We start from the raw sequence: 26,061 nt of genomic DNA on the forward strand, positions 1-26,061 counted from the left end.
TACTAATTCCATTTTTTAGGAATGTACACATATCATATAAGTGCATGTAGGCTTGAAAGCTGCAGATTGAATAGTAATTTGTTTTAAAATTATATTTGTTATATAAGATGCAAAATGAAATGAAAGGCATTTTAAAAAATTTCCAACCATTTGAATTATAAAAGGGTATACAAACCAAACACGTATTTTTTTTTTGAATATGTGTGGGGCAGCTTCATCAAAATCATCTTGACAAGCAATTAAAAAAGGGTGAATTCTTAAATTCATGAAAAAACCTTAACCTTAATGATAATCCAACACCAATTATTACTTACATTGTACCGTAATAGACAATATACAACTTGTTGCGATGACCCCCTCCCCCTTTTCCACCGTATGCTGATCTATTTTTAAATCAACATTAGACTGCATGGTGAACGTCCCTTTTACATGAAAACTCTTGTTCGCTGTTGTTATTACATCCCATAAAACATTTTCATCAATTGTGAATGTAAATGCTGACACCATAAACATTGTTCTGCAATCGTTTTTATGAAATATGATATAATTGCTTGCTCCCATTGTCTGCACTGTTTCGGAGAATGCAACTTTTAAACCTTAGATATGCATGACGTTATGACGTCAGGCAATTACGTTGTGTGGTTATTATTGATTTATTGATTTATGAATAGTATCTTTCATTTTTTTTATTTTATAAGGAATAGGCACGAGAAAAGGATGATTTTAAGCTTAAATTGAACGGGTACATGTATGCTGATAAAAAACCTTGATACTATAGACGGAGGAGTACTAGTACCAAAATGATTTGCGGTGATAAAGATAGCATATGTGTGTGTTTACATTAGTGGCGAAATTATTTGACGTAGATTAATTACCCTTAATATTAAAACAAGATTATGATCTTATATCACCTTTCTCAACATAAAAACACGGTTTTCAGTATTAACATCTACTTTGCAATCATCACCGAACATTACTCTATTCCATCATTATCAGCAGCTTTACACCTTTAAGTCTACACTATAATAGCCTGGGTTTTTTTTTTTGGCTTCTCGTATTCTAGCATAATCCGTATAAGTCTTCACTTCGTTGATTACATGTAGTTATTTTTGTTCAAATGGAATCCCAGTTCTCGTTAAACTAAGCTATGATGTTAGATAGGCTTCTCCTAATTCTTTCTTTCACTAATCATATAGGGACTTGAAATCGATTTGAGATCATTATATATATATATATATATATATATATATATATATATATATATATATATATATATATATATATATATATATATATATATATATATATATAATAAACTGGTTTACTTGTGCATTTTGAATGGTTGACCAATATTCAAATGTAAGAAGTCAAGTTATAAGAGCGATAAAGAGGCAAGAATTCATTGATAAAGCAAAGCTCGAGTCTTATATTTATTTACAAAAATTATAAGTAGGGAACTACCATTTTACGCCAAACAAGATAAACTGATTCAATGTTTTCATAAATAATATCATCAACACAACAAACCAACATTTGAATGAAAAGTATATTAGTACAGTAAATATGTAAACAATACCCATATATACTCGAGCTTTGTTTATAAATAAAAAAAATTCAAATTCTTTATCATTCTCATAACTCAGTACTTGACTTTCGAATTCTGACAAAGCATTCAATAAATATAGAATATCACTCTGTTGTTTTGATCTCGGCCCTGGTATCAGCCCGCGTGGTTGGTATCAGCCCAGCCCGAAAGGCTTGGACCGATACAAACTGAGGGCTCTTTACATGGCGCTATTTTTGTAATATTATTTTTCAATTTTCAGCAATAAATAAAAATATTCAGACGTGTAAGGTGATGCTTTGGATTATTAATTTGTTATTCTATCGTTATTTTACAAACTAGTCTTAATTTAAAACAAAGATATTTGGAAAATAAGCGATTTTAAGCTTGAGGACAATACACCCCTTTGACGACGGGCTGAGACAGAGAAATATCAGCCCCGAGGGCGATACGGCCCTAGCTTCCAGCTGCTGTCTCACCTAGTCGAAAACATGTGTATTAGGGCTGATACATTACTAGGTATATGATATACCCATATTTACCCTTCTAAAAATAAGAAATAGCAAAAAAAAAAAAAAAATTGAGCTCAAAATGTGTCCAAGTCTCTTTAAAAGGTTATGAATATCTTTCTTAATAGATTCTCTCTGCTTCCCTTTCGACGATTTATAACACTTTTTCGCTCACAATATCGGTAAACTACAAAAAAGAGTAGGATTTTTAGTCTTCTGCTTCTCCGAATAGTACTTCTTTTAACCTCTTCTAGCTATGTACTCGATTTTCTACGGACGACAGCCATGTTGTTTACAATAGAAATATACAGCAGACGAAGATAGTTTTGCTGCTTTATACATTATGATATCTGTATGATATCTGATAGTATCGCTCAAGATTTAGACAAATTAGGCCAATAAAGACGACATCTTTAAATGACAAAACGTTGATCAGCGCAGGCGAACAATTACGTGAAATTTATTTATTTGGATGATCACCGATAACAAATCAATCTAGCGAGCTGGGAGAGTTTTCGATATCTGATTGCTTTAATTGTATTCAAGATACTTTTACTTATTTTCAACTGTTTTTACTTTCAGCAAACATTGCTTTCAATAAATCTACATATATGTCAAGTACTTATAATCCAAGTACTGCATCTGATAACGCTGTGGACGGGGATAAGACAGATCTGTCTCATACCGGGGGTCAGTGTGCTATATCAGCTGATGGACATAAAACAGCGTTGTGGTGGGTGGACCTTGGTGATCTGAGCAGCATCACCAACATCACCATCTACTACAGGACCGATAATGCTCCTTGGGGTAAGTAAATTGAAGTTTTAGTCTTAAGGATTAAACTGATGCCTTACAGCAGAAATCTACCGATGAGTATCATACGTTAGTAACTGGTAATAAAAGAAACTGTTCTTAAACTTTTAAGTAGAATAAAGTAATGCGATGTTGCATATATATGAGGGTAATGTTAACACGATCATTTATTCCAAATTATAGAACTTTCAACATATTTTTGTGGCAGTATTCTATTGTTAAACACATGATTATAAGGGTCTTCTGTTGGTTACCAAAAGAAACCCCTCTTGTTATTCGTCGGTTTCCTTTTATTAGGGTTATCCGTTGGAAGCTATGGAACTATTATTCTTGTTATGCTACAGTCTCTTTTCTTCTACATTAGGGTCTTCCATTTTATTTATTTTTCTCCTCTTTCCTTCTATTATTACTATTATTAGGGTCTTACATTTCTAACAGAGGACACTCTTGTTATTCTACTGTTTCTTCCTATCATTATTATTTTTTCGGATTTTTTTTTACGCTATTGCTCGTGAACTACAAAACCAATATCCGTGATATTTTTTTAGAACTGATAGTGCGTTGAAAGATCCTGAAGTAATAAAACTTTGGGCTTATGACGTCGCTTCCGTTTTGAGATTTTGAGGATGTAGTGAGTTTTTAAGGACAATTTGGTCCACTTAACTCCTCCAAAATCAAATGAGATAAAAACATCAGACTTCCGGGGGATAGAAGATGAATGTCTGTAGCCGATTCTATTAATTTGATATTTTGATAAACGTGCAAGGCGCCAAACTTTGCCAAAATGCGATAATTTGTACCAATTTATTTACGAAATTTTCGCACACATTTAAAATAGTTTTGAATGTGTAAATATTTAGTTAAAACATGTAACGCAAAAGTCGTTTACATTTACACGTTCTTTCATTTGATATAAAGAAATAGGGCTGATCCCTCAAATAAGGTGCCTCATGGGCTTTAAAAGCTAATAACTTTTTTTTAACAATAATTAACTTTTATTTATCAAAACCAAAATATTTTGTTTTGGAAAGCATAAAACCAAAAGATCAGCAACCCAGACCTCCTCACATAAACTGTTGTAAAAGCTTACCGAAAAGCTAACGATTACCCAAGTTAGACACAGATTTTGTCCATAATTATTTGACAAATGGTGCTACATGTATGAATTGATGTTGTTTGGTTATAAGTGTAACATGAATTCATTGATGATAATAATAGTCGTCTAATAGCGCTTCACATGAATTGATGATTTTATTTGACAAATAACACTACATGTATAAATTGATGATATTATTTGGCGAATATTGACACATGTATTAATTGATAATAGTTGTCTAATAGCGCTACATGTATGAATTGATGGGTTTATTTGACTAATACCACTACATATATTAATTGATTATATTATTTGGCCAATAGTGGTACATGTGTTAATTGATGATACTAGCTGTCTAAATTTAACAACACATTTCAATGTATTATTCTTAAATTACCAAACAATTCACAAATTTTGTAACTTTTTTTTTCTGAAAATGAAATACTCTATCGGATGTATTCATTGAATGTTGAAATTTGCCTGCCTGTATTTCAATATTTTATTTCATAGCATTTTTTAAATGGCTAGTCATATTTTACGTAAATAACTGCAATAATTGGTCTTTGTTCTTAGTTCCAGTTGAAACAAAAGCTATTTTGAAGTATTTCCTATTAACAAGCGTTACATGTAGGCCTTATAGGAGGTTTTTTCATAGCAAGTGGTTATATGCACTTTGTTACGTTCATTACTGTAACAAACACTCAATAAATATTAAACATGTTATTATATTAAGTTAAAAGATTTTTATAAGTTGTGTTTCTATCAAATATCATTTCAACAAAATGCTAATGTTGTAAACTTTGCTTAAAAAAATAATAGGAATTGTTTGATAAGTATACTCATTACATTTGAATACATGAAATATGAAATCAATTGCTATTGTATCTTCAAACAATATAAGCTCCAATTTTCATGTTGAAACTATTTAATACGAAAATGTTAATTTCTACGAAAATGTCAAAAATATCATGTTTTATATACTTTTTCCCCATATTTTTTTAAAGAAAATCCGTTGAATAACCTTAATTTGAAAAACAAAATGAATTATTGTCGTCCTGTACAAAAATCTGCTATATATTCCTTAGAAGAAAAATCTTTTTTCGGACAAACATTAATGTTTTTCAAGCCTTATTTATCATAAAAGTTTAAGTTATATGCAGACTTATCATACTAGCAGGTTTTTGCAACAAAAAAAAATTATAAATAATTTAGCTCATATTGCCTTAACAGTTTTATGTCAAAGTGGATACCCATATATGTAAGGTAACTTCTCTTGAAATAGGATAGTGTCATTAATAAATTGAGAAACCAATCTATTAAATATGATAGCTATTTTTTTTCATTATTGCACAACGTTCATTATGAAAACCTATATTCAGGTAAGTTTTCCAGATAAATTTATTTGTGGGGGAAACACATTCTAGAAAACAAAATTGCGTGGGTGGATCAAGAGAAAAATCCAACCAAATGGGGGCAATATTGTTTAAAACCATTTACAGTAATAGATCTCTTTTTCCTGAACAAAATAATGTATCACATGCATTTCAGGAAACATGTGTAATACATGCCGAATACATATAATTTGTATGTTAAACGTTGATCAAGAATTTATACAAGATCACATAATTATTTACTCACTATAGTAAGGTCTGTATGATGTTTTTGTAGGAGAGAGCAACGGCTTCACGTCGCGATTTGTTGGTTTTTCTGTTTTTGTGTCGAATACGACAAATAAAGAAGATGGATCACTTTGTTTCCATGACAGTGAAATATTCAACCGATCAACCATTCCGGCGGTCTTAACGTTAGACTGTGAAATGCAGGGGAGATATGTAATTTATTTCAACCAAAGAAGTGGCTCCCAACCATCATACTATTTCACTTATGCCTATGTTGAATTATGCGAATTAGAGGTTTATGGTGAGTACAGATATTGAGAAAAACTGTTATAAAAAGTAAGCTTCTACTTGGATACTCTTATAATCTTTGTTAAGAGGTACATGTAATAAAAGATAATATTTGTTATATGAATTTTGTTCAAGTGTCACAAACCGAACACAATGTTGCTGATAAAAAAAGGATGATGAAATCGAAGCATGACATTATGCAACGATGACGTCATTATATTACTATTGAACATTTTTAATGTTCTGCTTTAACAACATTAAGTATATCTTTTTAGGATGTATACGCGGCAAGTATGGGGAAAACTGTATTAGAGAATGTCCTGTCAACTGTTTAGATGACATCTGCAATATTTTTTCTGGAACCTGCTATTTGTGTGATGATGGATATAAAGGGCCAATTTGTAATAATGGTATATGTCTTCTTTGTAGTTGTTTTCAATGGAAAACATTATGGGTTAAAGGGATATATCATTCATCACTTGAGGGCTATATTTGTTTTTTGTAGAATTTAATTAAGGTATAATGACAACAATTGTTCAAATACATATTAAACTATGGCTCTTAAACATTTTTTTTATTTCGTTAAATTACCCAAACCTCGCTTGAGCTTCAACAGTAAGTCATCCGCAACATTCATGAAATTCATTCAAATATACATTACAATTAAAAAACTTTACAATGTAAAAAAAAATGAATCGGTTAAACACAACAATTTTTTTAGGTTCTTTAGACACATAGAATTAAAATGAAATGCATAACCAATTTTATCAATGATACTAAACATTACATAACGATTGTTGATTGAATACTACTGTAGACTGTTTTCCAATGATAAATTTAGATCTGTAAAAAGTCGGAAAACTGTTTGTTTTTTTTTTTACATACAATAACGAGTTTTAAACATATCTTTCTTAAAACAATAAACACAATCAAGGAAGTAAAAGGACTTTATAATATATACATGAGCTGAGACATGTTTCAAAGAATAATTAAACATGATAACTAATTCAGAAGATAAAAAAAAGTAAAGGGATCGCACACATATAAAAGATTTTGTCGAATATGAACTGATGAACGGTTATATCCAAAGTTATTTTAAATATATGATATTTTTGAAACGATTATTCTAAAATATGACTTTAACTGCTTTCTTCACAACAAAACATTTAGATAAAAAAAAAATACCCTTACGTATCAAGCAGGTATATAATTTAAATATTTAACTATTATGATTTTGTAATGATAACAGAGTGTGATGGTGGGAAGTACGGAAGAGGATGTAGTCTGACCTGTGGAGCTTGTATTAACAACACACCATGTCACCACATCAACGGGAGCTGTTTACAAGGGTGTGGTCCGGGGTTCAAAGGCCAAAAGTGTGACGAAGGTTTGTGGTCACTCATTAGATTGTGTATCATACTAAGATATCAAAGACATTGACTTTACAATTTCGTTAAATGCCATTGCAAATGGGCATATTGTTTGAATATCACTTTTTGAAACAAAATAGTAGAATAGACTGTACCGTGGGGATGTAGTATTCAAAGTATTGGCAAACTTGTTTTGTCTCAACCTACATAGATTGTCTTTGAATGAAAGTATTTAATGAAGTAGTGTCATATTATCGATGCAATCAAGTATTATCTTAATATCATCTTTTATTTGGTGCAAAAATGTGCAAGTTTTTATTCTCAAGAATGTGACGGTAACAAATACGGACCAGAATGTAGTCTGACCTGTGGGGCTTGTATTAACAACACACAGTGTCACCACATCAACGGGAGCTGTCTTCACGGGTGTGATCCAGGATACAAGGGACGAACGTGTGACAAAGGTGCGTCGATATCCTAGTCCCAACTAAATAATTTCTTTTCAAGGAGTCAATCCAAATGTGAGGTAAAGTTACAATGAATGGAAAACGTTGATCATATTTATTATCTTGTCTTCTACTGTTTTACATCGAATGCTTGGTATGCTATATAAGTTTTGTCGTCTAAATACTTTTAAACCTTACGTTTGTCAGCATGAACTTTTTTGGACAGAGGCTTTCATTTGATTTACGCAAAGAAATCTTCTTTCAAATCCTAATTATCTATTGGATATCCACGCATTGCCATATTTTTTTTTCTTTATTTAAAGTATATATTAATGTATTTCAGATTTAATGTTAATTTAAAAATTATACAATTTCAAAATCATGAACAATTTTAGGGTCAAACATCTGCCTGGATATCTTTTTTTTTTAGTTTTCGAGGCTTTCAAACTCACTTTTCATGGCTTTAAGCTGTGGACTCATATATTTTTGTAAATATATAAAAATATTTAGATAGTTAATGATTTACAAGCTAAGAAGAAGCTTCTCCGTCGTCCTTCTCTGGGAATTTGGCAGGACAACAATACATATAACTATAATTGTATAACTAGGACACACTCAGTTTAAACTCGCAACTTACGATATGCTTGAATTGAATGTGTATCTGGGGTAAAATTAATAAGACTCAGTCTCGTAAAAATCAATTCTATATATGATAAAAATCCAAAAAGTTAGAGGAAATATGAATACATTTAAAATGTTTCCATTGTAACTTATATGAAATTTAAAAAAAAAATTCTTCATTATTTTTAGATTTGTTATATAAACACGATTTATTTTAATTTTTGGTTTTATCTGCCTTGTAACCACTAATGACACATAATTAATTAACCAATAATAAAGTAACACTGATGGTAAGTGAACTCACCATTTATGACAAATTATGATAAACGTTGATCATTATTGAAGTAACAAGCCGTTTATAAATGAAGAAATATTATTTAAGAATTATGAGTGGTGCTCAATATGTTTTTGAAAGTAAGAAAGATTTATTAAAAATTATGGTGACTAAACACAGTAGAGGGTCTGTTGTTGCCTAAAAAACCATAAACATAAAGAAGGTTTTATTGCAAATGCAGCGATAACATGAGGATACATTTTATATCGTTAATGTCAAATATCAAGTGGGAGAAGAGATCGAAAAGATTAGTTTATGTGTATGAAGTTCATGTCTTTCTTGTCAATGGTCAGTTTGTTGTAAAAAGCTCATTTATGTTAAAAGGAATTCGAGTTATATAAACTTGAATGAAATATCTTCGTTATAACAGTCCTGAAAGAGGTTTGTTTCTTTGCTTATAGTCTGACAATTCTGCAAAATTTATTTATTTGTACTATAAATCCATAGTCTAGACAAACTTACTTTATTTAGTTTACCTTGAAATAGATTCATATGCAGACTTGTTAGAAGTCATGATTATTAAAAGTATGTATCTTAAAGATAAAGTGAATATAAGCAAATATAAGTTGATATAAAGCTAATATAACCAAACATTGCTAAAGCAAAGTAGAAATTGATTGCAAAAATGTATCTGATGCTTCGTTCATCCAACATCAGACATGAAAATGCAAAATGTAATACAGTACTAACTCATACATAATTGTACCATTATTGATTGAAGTCCATCCACAAATACAATAAAATATCATCAATGGTACTTATTTTGGCTTTGTTTTTCATACTATTAGTGGATTTAGATTTTAATCGTTCGTGATTCAATTTTGAAATTATATCACTAATCATAATGGTCGACATAGTATTTTGATAATGAAAAAAATACTCATACATCATTAATGGTCTTGATGTTGACCACTAATGCAACTTTATACTATTAATGGATACTGTATCATTAGAGGTTGCTACAGATGCTTTATCCCTGACGACCATGCAAGCAAGATGTTACCAAAGGATAACATATTTAGTTTTCAATATGAGAAGAAGGGTTCTGATAAAGATTATTAACATAGATATTATTTAAATAAATTGTACATTGGTTAGGTGCATGTAATTATGATTTTTCGTTCTAGAATGTGACGGCGGGAAGTACGGACCAGGATGTAGTCTGACCTGTGGAGCCTGTATCAACAACACACAATGTCATCACATCAACGGAAGTTGTCTACAGGGGTGTGGTCCGGGGTTCAAAGGTCAAACGTGTAACGAAGGTTTGTTCAGACTTCCATCCCTTTAGTTATAGCATTTTTTTTAAAATTTTAAATGCCTTCCTATTCCTCTTTGAATACCCTTTATACAACGTAAATTGCTTTAAATCTTTCTTTCTTTTAAATGAATGAATTAATAAAATTATAATTATGCTTATTTAAAAAAAAAAAAAAACAATCTATTTTCGGTCCCTTTTTTCTGAGTAACACTCTCGTTAATTGGTACCTATACTACTGATATTGCTACTACATAATATTGTTCCTATATGTAATCTAATGTATTCTTAACTTTCTGTCATTAGTTTTTATATCTACGATGGTTGTCCCAAAATATTGAAACCAAGCGGCTTTTTCCGTAAATTAAAGTCACAGAGAAACTTGACCTTACTAAAGAAGACATAATTAAGAATAAGAACATGATATTATATCAAGAACAGACAATTGAGATCTTTAAAATACGCGTTTTTCATGTAAAAATCTTAAAAGGCGACGCAATGTCAAAATGACAAAATTCATCTGGATTCATCTTATAGAAATTATGACCGCATGCAAGAGTAAAATTAAATGTTATTAATTAGATAAAAACAATTAAGAAGAATTTTGAAACCTTGTCTAAATTTCAATGCTATTTTTTCATGACGCGATTTTTTAAAACTTTCATGAGGTATTTTGCGACGGGTAAAATCGTTAGGTTGAAGAAAAATGGCGGCGTCAACGTCTGAGGAGGCGCACCAGAACGTGACACTATTTGGTAAAAAGTCTTTTAATATTACCAACGGACACCCATAAGAGGCGGAACGAAACAAAAGCTAGCAGAATATTCTCCTGCTGTAATATTTAAGTGGCAAAAAAGATACACAAATAGAAATGGCAAACAGAACTTGAAAAGAAGGGCCGTTCGAAAAAAAAAATGGACGACAATATAATTAAAATCTTTTTATGACGTCGGACAGTGCGGGAGATGAAAGAATGTTAGGGATCTGCAAATCGTCAATTCACTGCATACTATCTTAAAATCTATGAATTCAAAGGGTAGGCACATGCTTCATCGTGTTAAATGACGTCAAGAAGATATTTTGGATCGCATCCTAACGACAGAGAAAACTGAAATTCTAGTGTTTTTGAAACACTTTAATGCCGCCACAAAAGCTGTGGGTTAGAGTATGTTTATCATGAACATACACAGCATTATTCTTTCTAATGGAGTCCCCCTGGACACACTGTTAATGCTGCCAATTAACCTACGGTTGTGCGACGGGACCTTATACATGCACTCAGGAAAAAAGAAACCGATATTGGCTGCAAATAATAGAAACATAATTTAATACCAGGATAATACAACGAGCCACACTGCAGAGCAGACAAATCTTGGATTTGACTAACTCAAATCCAGCAGAAAAAAACAACCGTACAATCTAGACTTGGCACCGATGGTTTTTGCTCTATTTCTTTATCAGAAGGCTGAACTAAAGGGACACTGATTTTCGTATTCGGAGGAAATGAAATTAAAGACATCACGAATCCTTGCTCAATTGGATCAGGCATTATATATTGTTTTAAAATATATGTCGAAAGAAGATTTGTCGACATAATGAATGCATTGAATATAACGAATAACATTTTGAATAAAAAGCTAGAAAAGCAACCTCTGTGAAAATTTCGGATTGAAGGCCTAAACGGACAATTCCTTATATACCAACATTTTCTTAGTCATTTATTACAATAACCTAAATTTCTTGAGTATACCAATCTATTGGGTTTTTTTTCTCAAATTATATTCAAAAATTGTACTTAAGACCTGAGTAAAATGTTTTATACCCGCAATTGCTCTGGTTATTTTTTCAGTGACGTGCTGATTCAACAAAGACGTTATCGCGTTAACTTTTTTTTCGTACATTGTGCCGCCGTTTGCTACATTAACGTACAAGGGGTGTTTTTCCAAAAACATGATCAAGATTTAATGAGATAATTATCAACAAAAACACCATAAAGTGACCGAAACAGTATAATTGGGCTTAATGTTTTTTTTTCTAATTAATAAGCTCAATCTACGGTGTTTTGTGAAAACTTGTGAAAAGATGCAAGAACTTTACCTGTAATGCAGGAAGATTGCAAACACGGAAATAAAAACTCTCATTTCGTATTGTAGAATGTTCCCCCGGTACATATGGCATCAACTGTAGAGAAGCATGTAGCACGAATTGTAACACTCCTCAAAGCTGTAACAGAACAACAGGAGAGTGTATTGGGGGATGTCAGCCCGGATGGAAGGGATTGCATTGTGATCAAAGTATGGTAAACTTGGTGGCATAGAGTATTTGGTTTTTTTTTTTAAATTCTCAGATTAATTTTTAGTTTACGTTTACTTGGAATAACTATAAATATAATATCACTTATTTTTGTAATATCAGATATGCCAAAACAACTACAATAGTATAGGATTGTAAGTTGTAATAAATTTTAAATTGATTTCCAGAAAGATTCAATGCAATTTTATACAAAGATGTAGTTAAGAATTAGTATCAAAGGTGTTTTTAAAATATGCAAATTTAAAACGTCTTCAAAAAATGTATTTAGAATGCAACCATGGAGCTTACGGGAAGGATTGTAAGTATGAATGTGGCTCCTGTATTAATCAAACTCACTGTTATTATGTGAACGGATCTTGTTTAGAAGGATGTGATCCGGGATACATGGGCGATAAATGTGACAAAGGTAACATACAGCCACGCATTCGTTAAAAGATACATACCACGTTTCAAATTGATAACAACATTTCAGAATAAACACTTTCCTGGAATTTATAGCAATAAAAGAGAACTGGAGCATACTTTCAAAATAAACTACTAATTATCACCTAGATACATGTTTCGTCATCGTGTACAATTCGACATTTCTCTCTCTCTCTCTCTCTCTCTCTCTCTCTCTCTCTCTCTCTCTCTCTCAAAACACTTACAACACATTGACATGTTGATTTATAAGTAATTTTGAAACTTTACTTCTTAAAATGTGCGATAATACAAACTAAACTAACACACTTCAATTCTAGACTGTCAACCGGGTAAATTTGGACAAAATTGTAAATATACATGTAGCGTCAACTGTAAAGACTATAATAGCTGTGACAAGACATCAGGTGATTGCGTAGGTGGGTGTCTACACGGATGGCAAGGCAAACACTGCAATAGAGGTACTATCTGTTTATAAAACATATACACTTGTTATCAACTATTTATGTTTTTATATAAACACTGCTTACGTTTATTTCTGATACTTATCTGTTTAATTGGAGAATGTAACAACGGAACCTATGGGGACTGCATCCAAACATGTGATTATTGTCAGCAACAACAGTGCCACCATACAAACGGTTCCTGTTTATCCGGGTGTTCTCCGGGTTATGAAGGAGAAACGTGCAAAGATAAGGTATTATAGATATGTGCCTTAATGTTCGAAAGACAAACATCAATCTATGTTGACTTATAATATTTGATTTATTACATGTGTACGATTATCAACTTTAAAATATATTCTCTACGTCTATCTCTTATTTATGAGGTTCTTTTGTCATATTAGACTTTAATTTGCAGATAAAAAATCCTACCAATATCGAAGCAATCGTTGGCGGTGTTCTCGGAACAATATTTGTTGGGGCAATAGCTTTCATCGTCGTTATCATGTATAAAAGGTTTATTATTTTATATAAATTTTCAGTTTTGATATAAAAAAAAATTATCATCCTGTGCTTAATAGGCATTGGTCATGTTTGCAATAAATCCCTACATTATAAATTATTAATTTATGTTTATTTTTGATTATAGATGGAGATCAGGAAACAAGTCGCCAAAATCAGATCGACCTCTAGTCTGTATGAATTAACAATATTATTTGATAACGTGTCTAAAATATGTCTTTGGTATGGTTAACACAACATACATTTGAATTGTTTATTTCTTTATGAAGACAACACACAATCTGCGAATCAGGGGTTTTCCTGTTTGCCGGAAACCGACCCGAAATCATCATCTCTTAGGTTAAGTAACCAGTTAACTAGCAGTGTAAAAGATGTTGGGGATGTGTATGAAAATGAAGAGCATGTGCCAGATATATCCATAGATCAAATAAAACAGACTATTGACGAGAAATCAAAAGATAAAAATGCAGGGTTTAGCAAGGAATATTCTGTAAGTCACAAACAGTATTTGCAAGTTATTTTTTTAAAGAACGGCAAATCTTGAACATGGATATTTAATCTTGCAAATGTATCCGATTACTTTGGATAGTATAGTCAAGTGTACACTTTGCAAAAGTTGTTTCCCTTTGCAGGGTCAACCCAAAGGTCAAAAGGGAAACACTAAACTTTTTCCTGCGTTATGCTACCAAATTATTGGCGTCGTGTGATAACATTTTGTTAAATTGAACTTATTCCTTCAATATGTGGGTTGTGCCATCCTGGGACAATCAAAATACACAAAGAAAACAGAATTTAAGTGTCAAATGACAAAGAAACTAAACTCTAAACTACAAAGGCTACTGTAAGAAACCATTGGGATTTTCCCCAAAGATGGCGACCAAGGGACATAACTTTTCTAAAGTGTGGATTGGTCTTTATCACATTAAATATCAAAATAACATCATAGCTGTACGACAAAAAAAAAAATGAAATACCATGATATATCAAGAACGATAATGTATATCTATTTTTAGCTCATTCCATACGGCGAGAAGTTCCCATGTTCTGTTGGAAAACGACCGGAAAATGCAGCAAAGAATAGATTCAAAACAACATTTCCCTGTAATACTACTTTACTGATGTATTTTTTAAGTTTAAATATGTTGAGGTTTGTTTTAATTACAATGCTTATATATTTTGATTTCATTATAATGCCCTTTGTTTCTTAACAATTACTTTAATATTTATTTCATGAGAAGATGACCATTCTAGGGTTGTTTTGAAAGTGGACAATGCTATTCCATCGGACTATATTAACGCTAATTACATTGATGTGAGTTATAATATATCAAGATTGATTTTGTTTTTAAATTTTCTAAAGATTTATCTCAATGGTATTGAAATGTTTTTGATATTTTGTCCGTCGTTGTGTATTCTAAACGTCGCAATTATGTATGAGTTTAAGTAAGTATTTATTTATTTAAAGTGACATGTGTATACATTTTCAAGTGTAATATTAATAGCAAAAGGCAATACGATTTGATGATATGATGGAGAATATACACGTAGTCCGTTAGAATTCTTGAGTTTGTAGCTCTTGTTTTGACTTCACATTTTATATAATACAGTTACATGTAATCTTATTTTCTCAACAATGGTGTTTATAGTTCCTTACTAACGTCTGCAACGTTCATGTAATATAACATGGATAATGTACTTCAGGACTATTGCGTTAACTACTCATGGGCTTACAATTCACGATTTGATTTATTTATCATAAAGGGTCCTCAGAGGGAACGGGAATACATAGCTTCACAAGGTGAGAGACAAGTTAACGTGTGAAATACTTTTACAAATGAAACCCCCGTTATTATTACATGATGGTATATGTTATAGCATTTAACTATTATCTGAAAGGCCTGAGATTGAGCTCTTTAAAGACTTTACATAGAAAAGGAACCTTACAGTTCGATGTACGTAAAAAAGATTTAACAATTTATCTTACAGGACCAAAACAGAATTCTGCAAACGATTTCTGGGGAATGGTATGGCAGACGAACACAACCCAAATTGTCATGTTAACAAACCTAGTGGAAGGAACAAAGGTAAGTGCAAAGTGTCATGTTAACAAACCTAGTGGAAGGAACAAAGGTTATTTCAAATTGTCATGTCAACAAACCTAGTGAAAGGAACAAAGATAATTACAAATTGTCAGGTTGATAAACCTAGTGAAAGGAACAAAAGTATTTACACATTCTTTCATTTTTTTTTATTCAAACTGTAATTAGGAAAAATCTGCGAAAACGGTTTTAAATTACACAATATAATTATTATACTGTTCTATACGTAAATGTAATTTTTCAGGTTTTTGAGTTTTAAGGTCTTAATTATTAAAAATCAATGTCATAAACATTAGTGTTGCATATGCTTTCATTCAAATATTTTTCTAACCAAATGAAGCTAAAAATAATTTTTTTTTACACACTTCTGAGCATTTATTGAATATGACTTAATTTAATTTTGATGATGATGATATTCTATGATAATTCTAATTTTCTAATAGGTAAAATGCGCCAAATATTGGCCAGACAGTGGTGTTGAAAAAGAGTGTGGAAACTTAAGAATAAAATTGGAAAAAGAAAATCAATTTGCGTTTTATGTAGTAAGGAGTTTCAAAGTCTTTCACAAGAAGGTAGGGTTCAGAGTAAACTGTTTATCTCAGTTCTTAAATTTTATATAGTAGTAAACTGCCAAAATGTTTTTTATTATTAATTGCTTTGCACTTTACCATTTTCTTTTCACTATAAATCACTATGAATGTCAAAACACGTAATTTCATATATGTTTTAAAAATATTTGCAGTAGATTTATGGTAATGCTACAGATACAATTTCCTATCTAAAATTATTAAAGACATTGTTCATGAAAACATGCATATATACATGTACATATGTGATGACGAATTGCAATTCTCTAGGCCAACACCTCGCGAACTTTGACCCAGTATCACTACACCAGCTGGCCTGACCATGGAACACCAGAGCCCCTTTTCCTTGTGATATTTCACCATCACGTGATTGCCTCCAGATCACCAAAGGATACGTCTCCAACAATCGTTCATTGCAGGTACATGTATATATGACATTGTCTCCAAAAATAGTCTCGCACTAAATAGATGTTTCATATTGGTCGTCTAGTATTCCTTAATGCGTTTCTATTTAAATAGGTAATTACCACTGTATTTTTTAAATATATTTTTAAAAAAATTTAAATATTTTAAATATTTCTAAAAGTCTTTTAATTTTTCCTTTAAGAATTTTAAACATTTGAATTTAAAAATGTTTCGTGAATTTCGTTAAAGTGCCGGAATAGGAAGAACTGGAACTTACATAGCATTAGATGCTCTATCTAAGGCTGGGAAGATGACGGGAAAGATAAACGTCACAGAATACGTTAAGTCCATGCGGACAGACAGAATGAATATGGTCCAAACTCACGTGAGAAAAACAATAATGTCTTACTGTATCAATAAAAAATTGAAAAAGAGATCGAAAGTTTGAATAAAAAAATAAAAAAAAAGTAAAAAATGTACAATATTCACAATCTCCGAATGAAAAGTTTGTATTAAATCAACAAATATTTTACGCACTCAGAATATAAGAAAAGTTTTCTTGCAGGAACAATACAAGACAATATTCCAAGCTCTCCACGACGTTTTCAGAGCACCAATACAGTCTTTAAACATTTCTGATTTCGTGAAGAAAGTAGAAAATATGAGCAAGGAAGAACCTGCAAACTGGACCGTAATCAGAAAAGAATTCCAGGTAATTTAAATAAATCAATCAATATCTCAGCTTACTACCGTTAGGTGTTTTATGTTTATTATTCATTTGTTATATTTTATTTTTAGCAACTTTTGGCCATCCTTCCTGTTTATCAACAAGAAGATTATAAGTTGGCAAAACAAAACAAGCCTCCAACATGTTCCGATAAAATTCTTCCACGTAAGAAATTTTGCAATTTCTTTTTTGTTTTTCATTTTTCCTATAAGAGAACAATTTTTGTTTAGGTGATGATTCTTTTTATTGTTGTTCTTGTTCTTATCGGTTTGGTGGCTTTTTGGTGTTTTAATTTTCATATACTTTTTATTTACAGTTGATAAGTTCAATCTGAACCTAACACCACTCCCAGATCACAGGAGCTGTTTCATCAACGCCATTTATGTTTCTGTACGATTTCTTTCACTAAAAATCATACACATAATTGTCAACATTTATTAAATAAACTTTTCAGAATTTTTTTTTAATCTAAATGTATTTCATATAATTAATGGAAGAACATATGCATGTGGAATGAAACGCTTATTTTTATATTGTTCATTATAGTCATACACAAAGGAACACGTCTTTATTGTGACACAATACCCAGAGAATGCCGTTGACTTCTTACGACTGCTAAATGACCATGAATCAAATTATGTCATTCTCTTGGATCCTTCGGATGAAATTGAAAAGGTTTAACAATTATACAATTCATGTGTGTTAAGCTGACAAGAAATATTCATGGGTTTTTTTCAATCAGTGATTTACGTGTCTACCTACCATCTATCTTAAATCATTTATAAAACTTGAATTATATTTTAGGTAAATACATGGCTACCAAGCACTCCAAAACCTGAGTTTATTTCACCCTTTACATTCCGTTTCCAGTCTGTTAGCAACACAGACTTAAAATTGAGGACCTTTCTTGTTGATCAAAATGAGGTACGTTCATCTGAAAAATTATACACATTCATTCTACATCTAGGTGAAACTATGTCACACTTATGCTATGGGTTTATATTTACTCTTAAACGTCTTACAGCAGGACACTAAGACAATCGTTGTGGTCGAACCAAATAAGTCGCTTAAACTGGAGAGTGGGAAACAAGACACATCGTCTGTAAGAGCATTGGTGAACTATACGCTTGGCTTTTCTCCTGAAAATACCATTACTATTGTGAGCAAGTAAGGTTCTATATATACTTTTTATCACACGTTTCTCTGCATTTACGGTAAACATTACAAGATATATCATTTAATCATAAATTCCATTTGTATCTTGCGTTTTGACTTTATGGATGTCATACAGTCCTATTTTTTTGATAAATTAAAAAAATGTAGTATAGTTTTTAAGTTTGTATGAGTATATAATCTTATAGGTGTAAAATTAAGTCCATACACATCGAAACATTTTTCATGTACATGTAATCTCCCATGTTGTGGAGTGTATCTTCGTTGGCCAAAAAATATCTAACAATCAAAAATCGTTGTTCATTATGGCTTTAAATTTGAGTAAGTGCTATATTATTTTGGATTATTAATGCACCTTCGATTAAAGAACAATTACAAATATTAATATATTTTTTTTACTCATTTTGACTATAGAATGCATAATATATCACAAAACATTTTAATTTTTATTACTTTATAATTATGTTCCCGAAGCAAAACAAAATATTTTTAATTATTTAGAAAGATTGTTTAATGTGATCATTTACGAACTACCATCAATCTTTAGAATAAAGTATATAGTCTGTATGAAAAAATAGGTTATATTCAAATTTCAAAGCTTTTATTTTTTATATTTTTTTCACCACTAGATTTAAGATATAAATTGCTACATAAATAATTTCTAGAAGTTATAAGGTACATCTGGGGGATAATTTGACCACACATCTTCCTTGATTTTATTTTTAGAGACGGTGCTGAGCTTTGCGGAATGTTCTGTGCTATCCATAACTGTATGCAGCAGCTACACATGGATGGTAACATTGATGTCTTCTCAACAGTTAGACAACTGCAGATCTGCAGACCAGAATTCTGCTCCTCTCAGGTTCATTTGGGGGTTTTTTTCAATTAGATAAAGAATTATGCCAAAAGCACTATTTTTGTTAAAATTAGAAATATTTATCATGACTTCCAAAGTCATATATTATGTATTCTTTGTTTATTTTGTTATTTAGGATGAATACAGCTTGATTTACAAAGCCATAAAAGACCAAATCCAGAGCGAAAATGAAAATCTGTATAGCAACATGTAAAATGATGGATCCAAAAAGACAATAGTGATAAATGAAAATCTGTATAGCAACATGTAAAATGATAGATCCAAAAAGACAATAGTGTTAATGTTTCAAGATGGAACAATATTTTAATGCTTTGATCATGGAAAAATGGCAGAAATATCCATAAAAATTTTGTTTCGTGTACCTTTGGAAACAAAATATTTCAATGTTTATCTATAGTTTAATTTTTTATTTGAATATTAGGACACGTTCTTCTATGCATCAATTTGTTAATGAAATTACTTTAAAGATTACCTAATTCATATTTCTTTTTGTGAATAGTGTAATGATATGCACCTTATATAGTAGACCCATGATGATATTGAAATGAATCTGTTCTTTTCAATTTGATAAATGTTTTCAATAAGAAATTGTTGAATTTGACCCTTATAATTCCATTAGTTAGTATTTGCAGTGAAATATGTAGAAAATTAGACGACTTGTCTTTAAATAAGACACGAAATAATACCATATATAAACGGAACCTCGATTAATTTTTCATTTTGTATGATTAAGTAGAACGTGAAGAAAATACAGCATTCTTTAGCCAGCCAAATTGCAATCAACAATCTCTTCTTCGTGTAATACACATACGTTAATTTTAATACTTACATGTTATGATATTGTGTGTCTTACTAATTTGATTCTGTGATGATCGATCTTTATAAAATACAGAAAATATTTTTTTTATTGTATATGCATAATTTATACTAATAGCCTTGAAAAGATAGAGATCAACAACAAAATGTTAGCAATAGTAACACTGTCTTCGTTTCTATTTACTGTACATTTTGAAATTAATATATATTCATTTCTTACAAATGCATGAATAATCTTTATGTGTTTATGAATATTTCATATTAAAAACAAACGCAGAGAAAATACTTGTTTTAATATAATATGAGAAGAAAACAATAACTTATGGTATTTAACCTGAGCTGTAAAATTGTTAGTCAGCAAGACCACATATTTTAATGTATTCTAAACGTAAAGATCTCATTGCCGATGTGTTTGGCATTAACCTTAGCTGAAGGACGGATATGAAGACAATCCAATAATGGAATAGATTTATTACCTTTGAAACGTAACTTAATTGCACATGAAATATTTAAGTGAAAAACATGCAGTTGGCAGATGACTATACAATGAAAATCAACTATGTTTTCTGCTAGGAGTTAGTTTGAAGTATCAACTTCAAATTTATATTCTGATAAAATTTTAAAGCCCTGGTTTTGCAGTTGAGTTTGTTTTTTGTTTTTTAACTATTGCTGAGCAATGTGCATCCTTAGTTCTACAGTTACTATAAAGCATTTACACGGATTAAAGTATGTCTTAAAATATGATGTTTTAGGTTGCTCTGCTGTATACATGCACAATGCGTACAGGCGAGGAATGTTTTGGAAAAATGGGTTAGGTCTCTTGCTGTTTCAAACAAAATTTCATTAACTTGTATAGGTCGAAAGCGTCTCCAAATTATGAAGTTTTGAGATTATGTCAATATTTAGGCGGAAGTGGATTGTTTGACACAGATTCGTCGTACGTTGGAGGCGGAGGGACGTCTCCAAATCGAGTCCCTGTTCCGGAGTAGGAGCTAGGTTCGGAGTATCCCGTGGGTTGGGGTTCGTTATTTTGGGAAAAGGACCAAATCATGGGAGGGGCGGATGGGGTCGAGTAATAGGTGTGAGTACTGCTGAATCCACGAGCCTGGAGATTGGTGGATTGTGTATGTGTTATTTGGTCTGCAATAGAAAATTATATATTTTTAATACATGTATAAAGGTTATTGTAAAATCCAAATGGTAATTTTCTCGAGGCTGTTGCATGTTAAAGTCAAACTTCGAGTATCAACATCTTTTTCACAGTTTTCCGAAGGAAAAAATAAAGAAGATGCGGTGCTTAATTTTGAATTATTATACAAAGATTGTTTTAATTCCCAAAATAACAGTGCAAATGTGTTTTATTATTCACCTTACCTACTATAAAACCTGTCAGTATCTTATAATAAGATAATATGTTGTTACAATTTAACAGTAGATATTAACAGAACAGCAGCAAGTGATTTAAAGTGCTTACTTGTGTTTCCACCACTAGGGCTGATTATGGCGCCATGTCTTGTGTTTTTGCAGCAACACTTGACGCAGATAATTGTGGAGATCGCAGCAATCAGTAATATGGCAACTGTACCGCCAACAATAGATCCCATGATTGCATCAATGTCTCTAGATTAACAAAATGACAACTTACATGAAGGCATTAATCCGCAGTACTGATGAATACAATTTCTTTTTTAACTAAAGTACGATTGGGCAACTTTTCCTGATTAGAGTATAAGCAAACTATTATGTATGTGCAGGAGTGTAGGAATAATCACATATTTTTATATCATTATTCATATGATGATAAATTCCCTGCATAGAAAATAACCCACCCACCCCCCTCCCGTCCTCCCTGGAAAAATTATCTGGACCCGCGCTTATGTTATGTAATAAACCCAAAACTAGGAGAGATGTTCTAAACAACACGGTTCTGTTAGCATATATAGGTTGGGGATTATTGCCAAGCAATACCACTTACTTTTAGGTTTATTTCTTGGTTAAGCGTGATTAAAAATATGTACTCTTATGGTGTGTATTCTTCAATGCGTGGTGTACATGTATCTTTTTAACACACACAAGTAAAATGTTGACCTATATTTAGGCATTAGAATATTACATAATAAATTGAATTAAGAAAATCATCTGTTACCACAAAAAATGAAACAATATCAAACATGTTAAACAGGAAAGAAATTTTGTGGGATGTGTAACATTATTATTTGACAAAGCATTAATACATTTAAACTTTAACAGTAGTGAGTGTGATGAAAAAGTAAAACACCCTTGTAACAAAGTCACAGGAACGGGTGATTTTACTTCGTTATAAGCGTAATCCGATATATATCCGTCAAGTTCACAACATGAATTAGTGTCTTGGGAAATAAAATTCACTTCGCTGTAATCGTTCATTAAAAGCATGTTCGCTTTATACGTGTTATACTGTAGTTCTGTTGATAATGTATGAGTTTGTCTTATCTATACTCGTATTTGTTAAATGCATTTATATCCAAAAAGAATATACAAGACACAACAGTAAAGGTAATGTGTAAATGATAAACCGTATACGATGCACCTGAGATGATATATAGGTACTTACTCTCGACAGTAGATGTCATACTTCTCCTCCTCCGTATTACAATCATGATCTGCGCCAACAAAGTCTGTAAAGTTACAGAAAAGAGATATGTTGATTGGTGGCCTCAATAACTAGTTTACAAAAATAGCTAATCATATACCGGTATTTCTTGAAATTAAGTTAAATCAGCTAAGCAGATGATTCTTGAAAATTTGATAGTATAAAAAAGTTTTACGTATACGTAAACATTACACTATTGCAGTAGTTAGATCTATTTTTCGTAAATAAATATGAATATATATCAAGTAATAATATGTACACATGTTTACTATTACTAGCTGGTAGTTAGTCAATGTCGTGTTTCAGTAAATGTTTTCTTTAATTGAAAGGTAGATAACAGTCATATGAAGACAGAAAAACAACAAAATAGGGATAGGAATTTCAAACTTTTTTTTGAAGTTTTTTGTTTACTAAGGCTTTGCAGACATGTTAATATTGTCCTGAACTGCAGTGTGTAAACAGCGAATAAATCAGATTTTCTAAAATGAAAGTTGCCTAGTGATTGTTCCAACAACGACTTAATAACAAATTGATCGTAGAAGTACGACACAATATGTTTGATAAACAAAACACCATTATATCATTTTTATGTTGATACTTACCTACTAACCTCACTAAAAATAAACAAGAAAAATATGCCAGTGAATAATATACAGAATCCATTTTGAACAAGTTCAAGTTAACAGATACACTTCATTTACAGCCAGTTTAAACGTCCCTGGGTGTTTTTGTGATTTGTTATGCATGATGCATCGGGATCGATAACGGTGGTTTAAATGCCACCGATCAATGCTTTTAATTGATTTCCTAACCAGTGGTTACAAAAATCTAAAGAAATACTATTTCGAAATGATTTTGTCCAAACACAGTTGCATTGATTAAGCGATTTGGATTCTTTACATATGGAAAAACAACAACTGCACTGATTCACAAGTTTAATCATATTCATCTTCTTTGGTATTTAGCAATACTGCTTCTTTGCGCTCCTGAAAAGTGCGTGTAACAGAAATGGATATCAATAATTGTAAAGTAATAAATATACTGAAGGTACACTGATTGTCTTGCTTACATTTTGATAAAATTAGAAACAATTCGAAATGATTATTAACTTTTCATCCTTCAGTACAAGAAAACAGTGATGTCTTTATATGTAGAATATATACCTAATGTTCATGAATGGGATTTAAAATCAAAGTACTGAGAGTACTGAAAGACGGGGTCTTGAAAGTTTGAATTTGTAATTGTCCTGGATTTCCTCGAATATGCTTCCAAAATTTATGAGTTTGAATTGGTTGTTACAATCTATGTTAATTCGGCTTTTTTTACAATTGTCTGATACTTTGTCTAAATTTTACTCAATCCCGGCCTTCATAATTGTAGAAAATTGACACAACGGATTATATCATGTAAAACAAGCATTCTGAGAAGAGTAGTGCATAAGCAATACACGTCCCCTACCGGTTTGTAGAAAATTGTGAAAACAATGCACTGTTATGCAGAATATCATTTCTTACCGTCTCAACAGACCGACCCGATTACGAACCCGAGACTGGTTGAACGAGACTGGAGTTCAATATCAATAGTGCTTGGATTCATACAATTTTTAGAATTGTTTCGATTACTAATACATAGTTTGAAATCTATCTTTAAATATTACACAACATGATTCATATGAGATTTCTCGAAATTCTTGTCTGAAAAGTCTAATTAAAGTTCATATTATAAAAAGTGCGTAATTTAAATACAGACTAAAAACTAATTGCAACGCAAGATAAGTTGATTTTAGAATATATGATAATCGATAAAATCAACTCCCGTCAGTACTTCAGTACTTTGATTTTAATCATTAGATTTATTCAATTTTGTGATCCAAGGGAAAATCCACAAGTCGGACGGTATCCGTAATAAAAGTTTTATGAAAACCCCGAAAACTCTAAAATACTGAATTAACAAACAAAGTGAACGTTTGTATACCGATAAACACAGGCACCTGACGTTAGAAATATTTTTTTTTTACAATAAGATTCCAAGAACTTTGACAATAAAAAGATTTGTCACGGTCGCCATTTTGATTTTTTAGACCGACTTATCCGACACGATTTTCTCCATTTGCGATTCATGCAAAATTAATAGGTAAAAATAAATCCGTTCGCCACTTACTACTTTTTTGTGTAAACTCGTCACCTACACACATTACAATACAACCGTTCCTTTCATTAAAAATCATACTCCGAAAATCAGAGACATAAATAACAGAGATTGTCAACCCCGCCATTAGCGTGTAAATGTTACGGGACCAACTTTACTTTGAGAACTACAAGTGCAACAGCAATCTTGTATAAGTCATCAAATTTGAACCTGATAGTGAGCATGAACCTGTAAATATTTTAAGCATGTTTTATTTATCAAATATTTACAAAAACTCTTTATTTAGTTTTTAAATTACTATTTTAAAACTAATCGACTTTTCACAAAGTAATTGTAATGCATTACTTTACTCATGTAATGGTAATGTAATGCATTACTTCAAGAAAATTAAGTAATAGTAATGGTAATTTAATTCATGAAGCAATGGTAATGTAATGCATTTTTTTTACAATGTAATTCACTCCAAGCCTGATTCCAACTAAGCCGGAAAACATGAACATTAACATTTAACTTGGTTCTTCAATCGATAATATTGTAATACTATATATTATATGATATATAAGTCTTCCAAAATGTATAATCTATTTTAGATTATGCTTACAATGCATTGTTTAAAATTTAAATTCAGTTTAATCAACTAAAGAGCCAACGAACGAGAAGGCAAATTCAGACTTGTTTTTATTTTCTTCGTACAAAATTCCTTTAATGACGAACAGCAGTCATACCGCAAGTAGACTGGAAGCCAATGAAACACCTATTTAATTTGAAAAACATCTGTGTATAACCCGTCCCGATTTTAACTTCGGCTTGCACATGAATCGAAGTTTGGTAGTATTCAGGTGAAAGATTGTCAAAATAAAATTAACAATTTTTTTCAAAAATGGCACATTGCGTTTGGGAACTTTAATTTCGATTCCACCACAAACCTCTTCTATTCACGTGACCCCGTCTAAAAAGAAAATAGCATTATTGGACATACTT

General features: G+C 31.3%; 2 protein-coding genes across 2 annotated transcripts; one reads left to right on the forward strand and one right to left on the reverse strand.

Moving 5' to 3' along the window:
- The first annotated feature begins 2,684 nt into the window (after nt 1-2,684).
- Nucleotides 2,685-19,780, forward strand: LOC105338315 (receptor-type tyrosine-protein phosphatase gamma). Its single transcript, XM_066082219.1, has 28 exons — nt 2,685-2,880; nt 5,651-5,902; nt 6,165-6,299; nt 7,139-7,276; nt 7,586-7,723; nt 9,788-9,925; nt 12,072-12,212; nt 12,500-12,637; nt 12,972-13,112; nt 13,215-13,348; nt 13,513-13,610; nt 13,744-13,790; nt 13,886-14,106; nt 14,630-14,717; nt 14,855-14,928; nt 15,378-15,414; nt 15,603-15,700; nt 16,159-16,287; nt 16,573-16,721; nt 16,957-17,092; nt 17,273-17,419; nt 17,506-17,599; nt 17,751-17,824; nt 17,981-18,109; nt 18,239-18,358; nt 18,459-18,601; nt 19,334-19,469; nt 19,600-19,780. Exons 1-28 carry the CDS (start codon nt 2,685-2,687, stop codon nt 19,675-19,677), a joined length of 3,549 nt encoding a protein of 1,182 aa, XP_065938291.1. The 3' UTR covers nt 19,678-19,780.
- A 794-nt stretch (nt 19,781-20,574) lies between these two features.
- LOC105338314 (uncharacterized) lies at nt 20,575-23,693 on the reverse strand. The gene is made up of 4 exons (XM_011443374.4): nt 23,535-23,693; nt 22,894-22,957; nt 21,775-21,920; nt 20,575-21,440 (listed from the first exon to the last, which is right to left on the reverse strand). The coding sequence occupies exons 1-4, from the start codon at nt 23,593-23,595 to the stop codon at nt 21,196-21,198; spliced, it is 516 nt and encodes a 171-aa protein (XP_011441676.3). The 5' UTR covers nt 23,596-23,693; the 3' UTR covers nt 20,575-21,195.
- Between the last annotated feature and the right edge of the window lie 2,368 nt (nt 23,694-26,061).

The sequence above is a fragment of the Magallana gigas genome, chromosome 4 (assembly GCF_963853765.1).
Source record: "Magallana gigas chromosome 4, xbMagGiga1.1, whole genome shotgun sequence".
Lineage (NCBI taxonomy): Eukaryota > Metazoa > Mollusca > Bivalvia > Ostreida > Ostreidae > Magallana > Magallana gigas.

Coding starts and splice junctions, on each gene's coding strand:
- LOC105338315 (XM_066082219.1), top strand. CDS start 2,685: ATGTCAAGTACTTATAATCCAAGTACTGCATCTGATAACGCTGTGGAC. Junction 7,724..9,787: donor GGGACGAACGTGTGACAAAG/GTGCGTCGATAT, acceptor TTTTCGTTCTAG/AATGTGACGGCGGGAAGTAC. Junction 13,611..13,743: donor GTCGTTATCATGTATAAAAG/GTTTATTATTTT, acceptor TTTTGATTATAG/ATGGAGATCAGGAAACAAGT.
- LOC105338314 (XM_011443374.4), bottom strand. CDS start 23,595: ATGGATTCTGTATATTATTCACTGGCATATTTTTCTTGTTTATTTTTA. Junction 21,921..22,893: donor TATGACATCTACTGTCGAGA/GTAAGTACCTAT, acceptor TTGTTAATCTAG/AGACATTGATGCAATCATGG. Junction 21,441..21,774: donor CCCTAGTGGTGGAAACACAA/GTAAGCACTTTA, acceptor TTTCTATTGCAG/ACCAAATAACACATACACAA.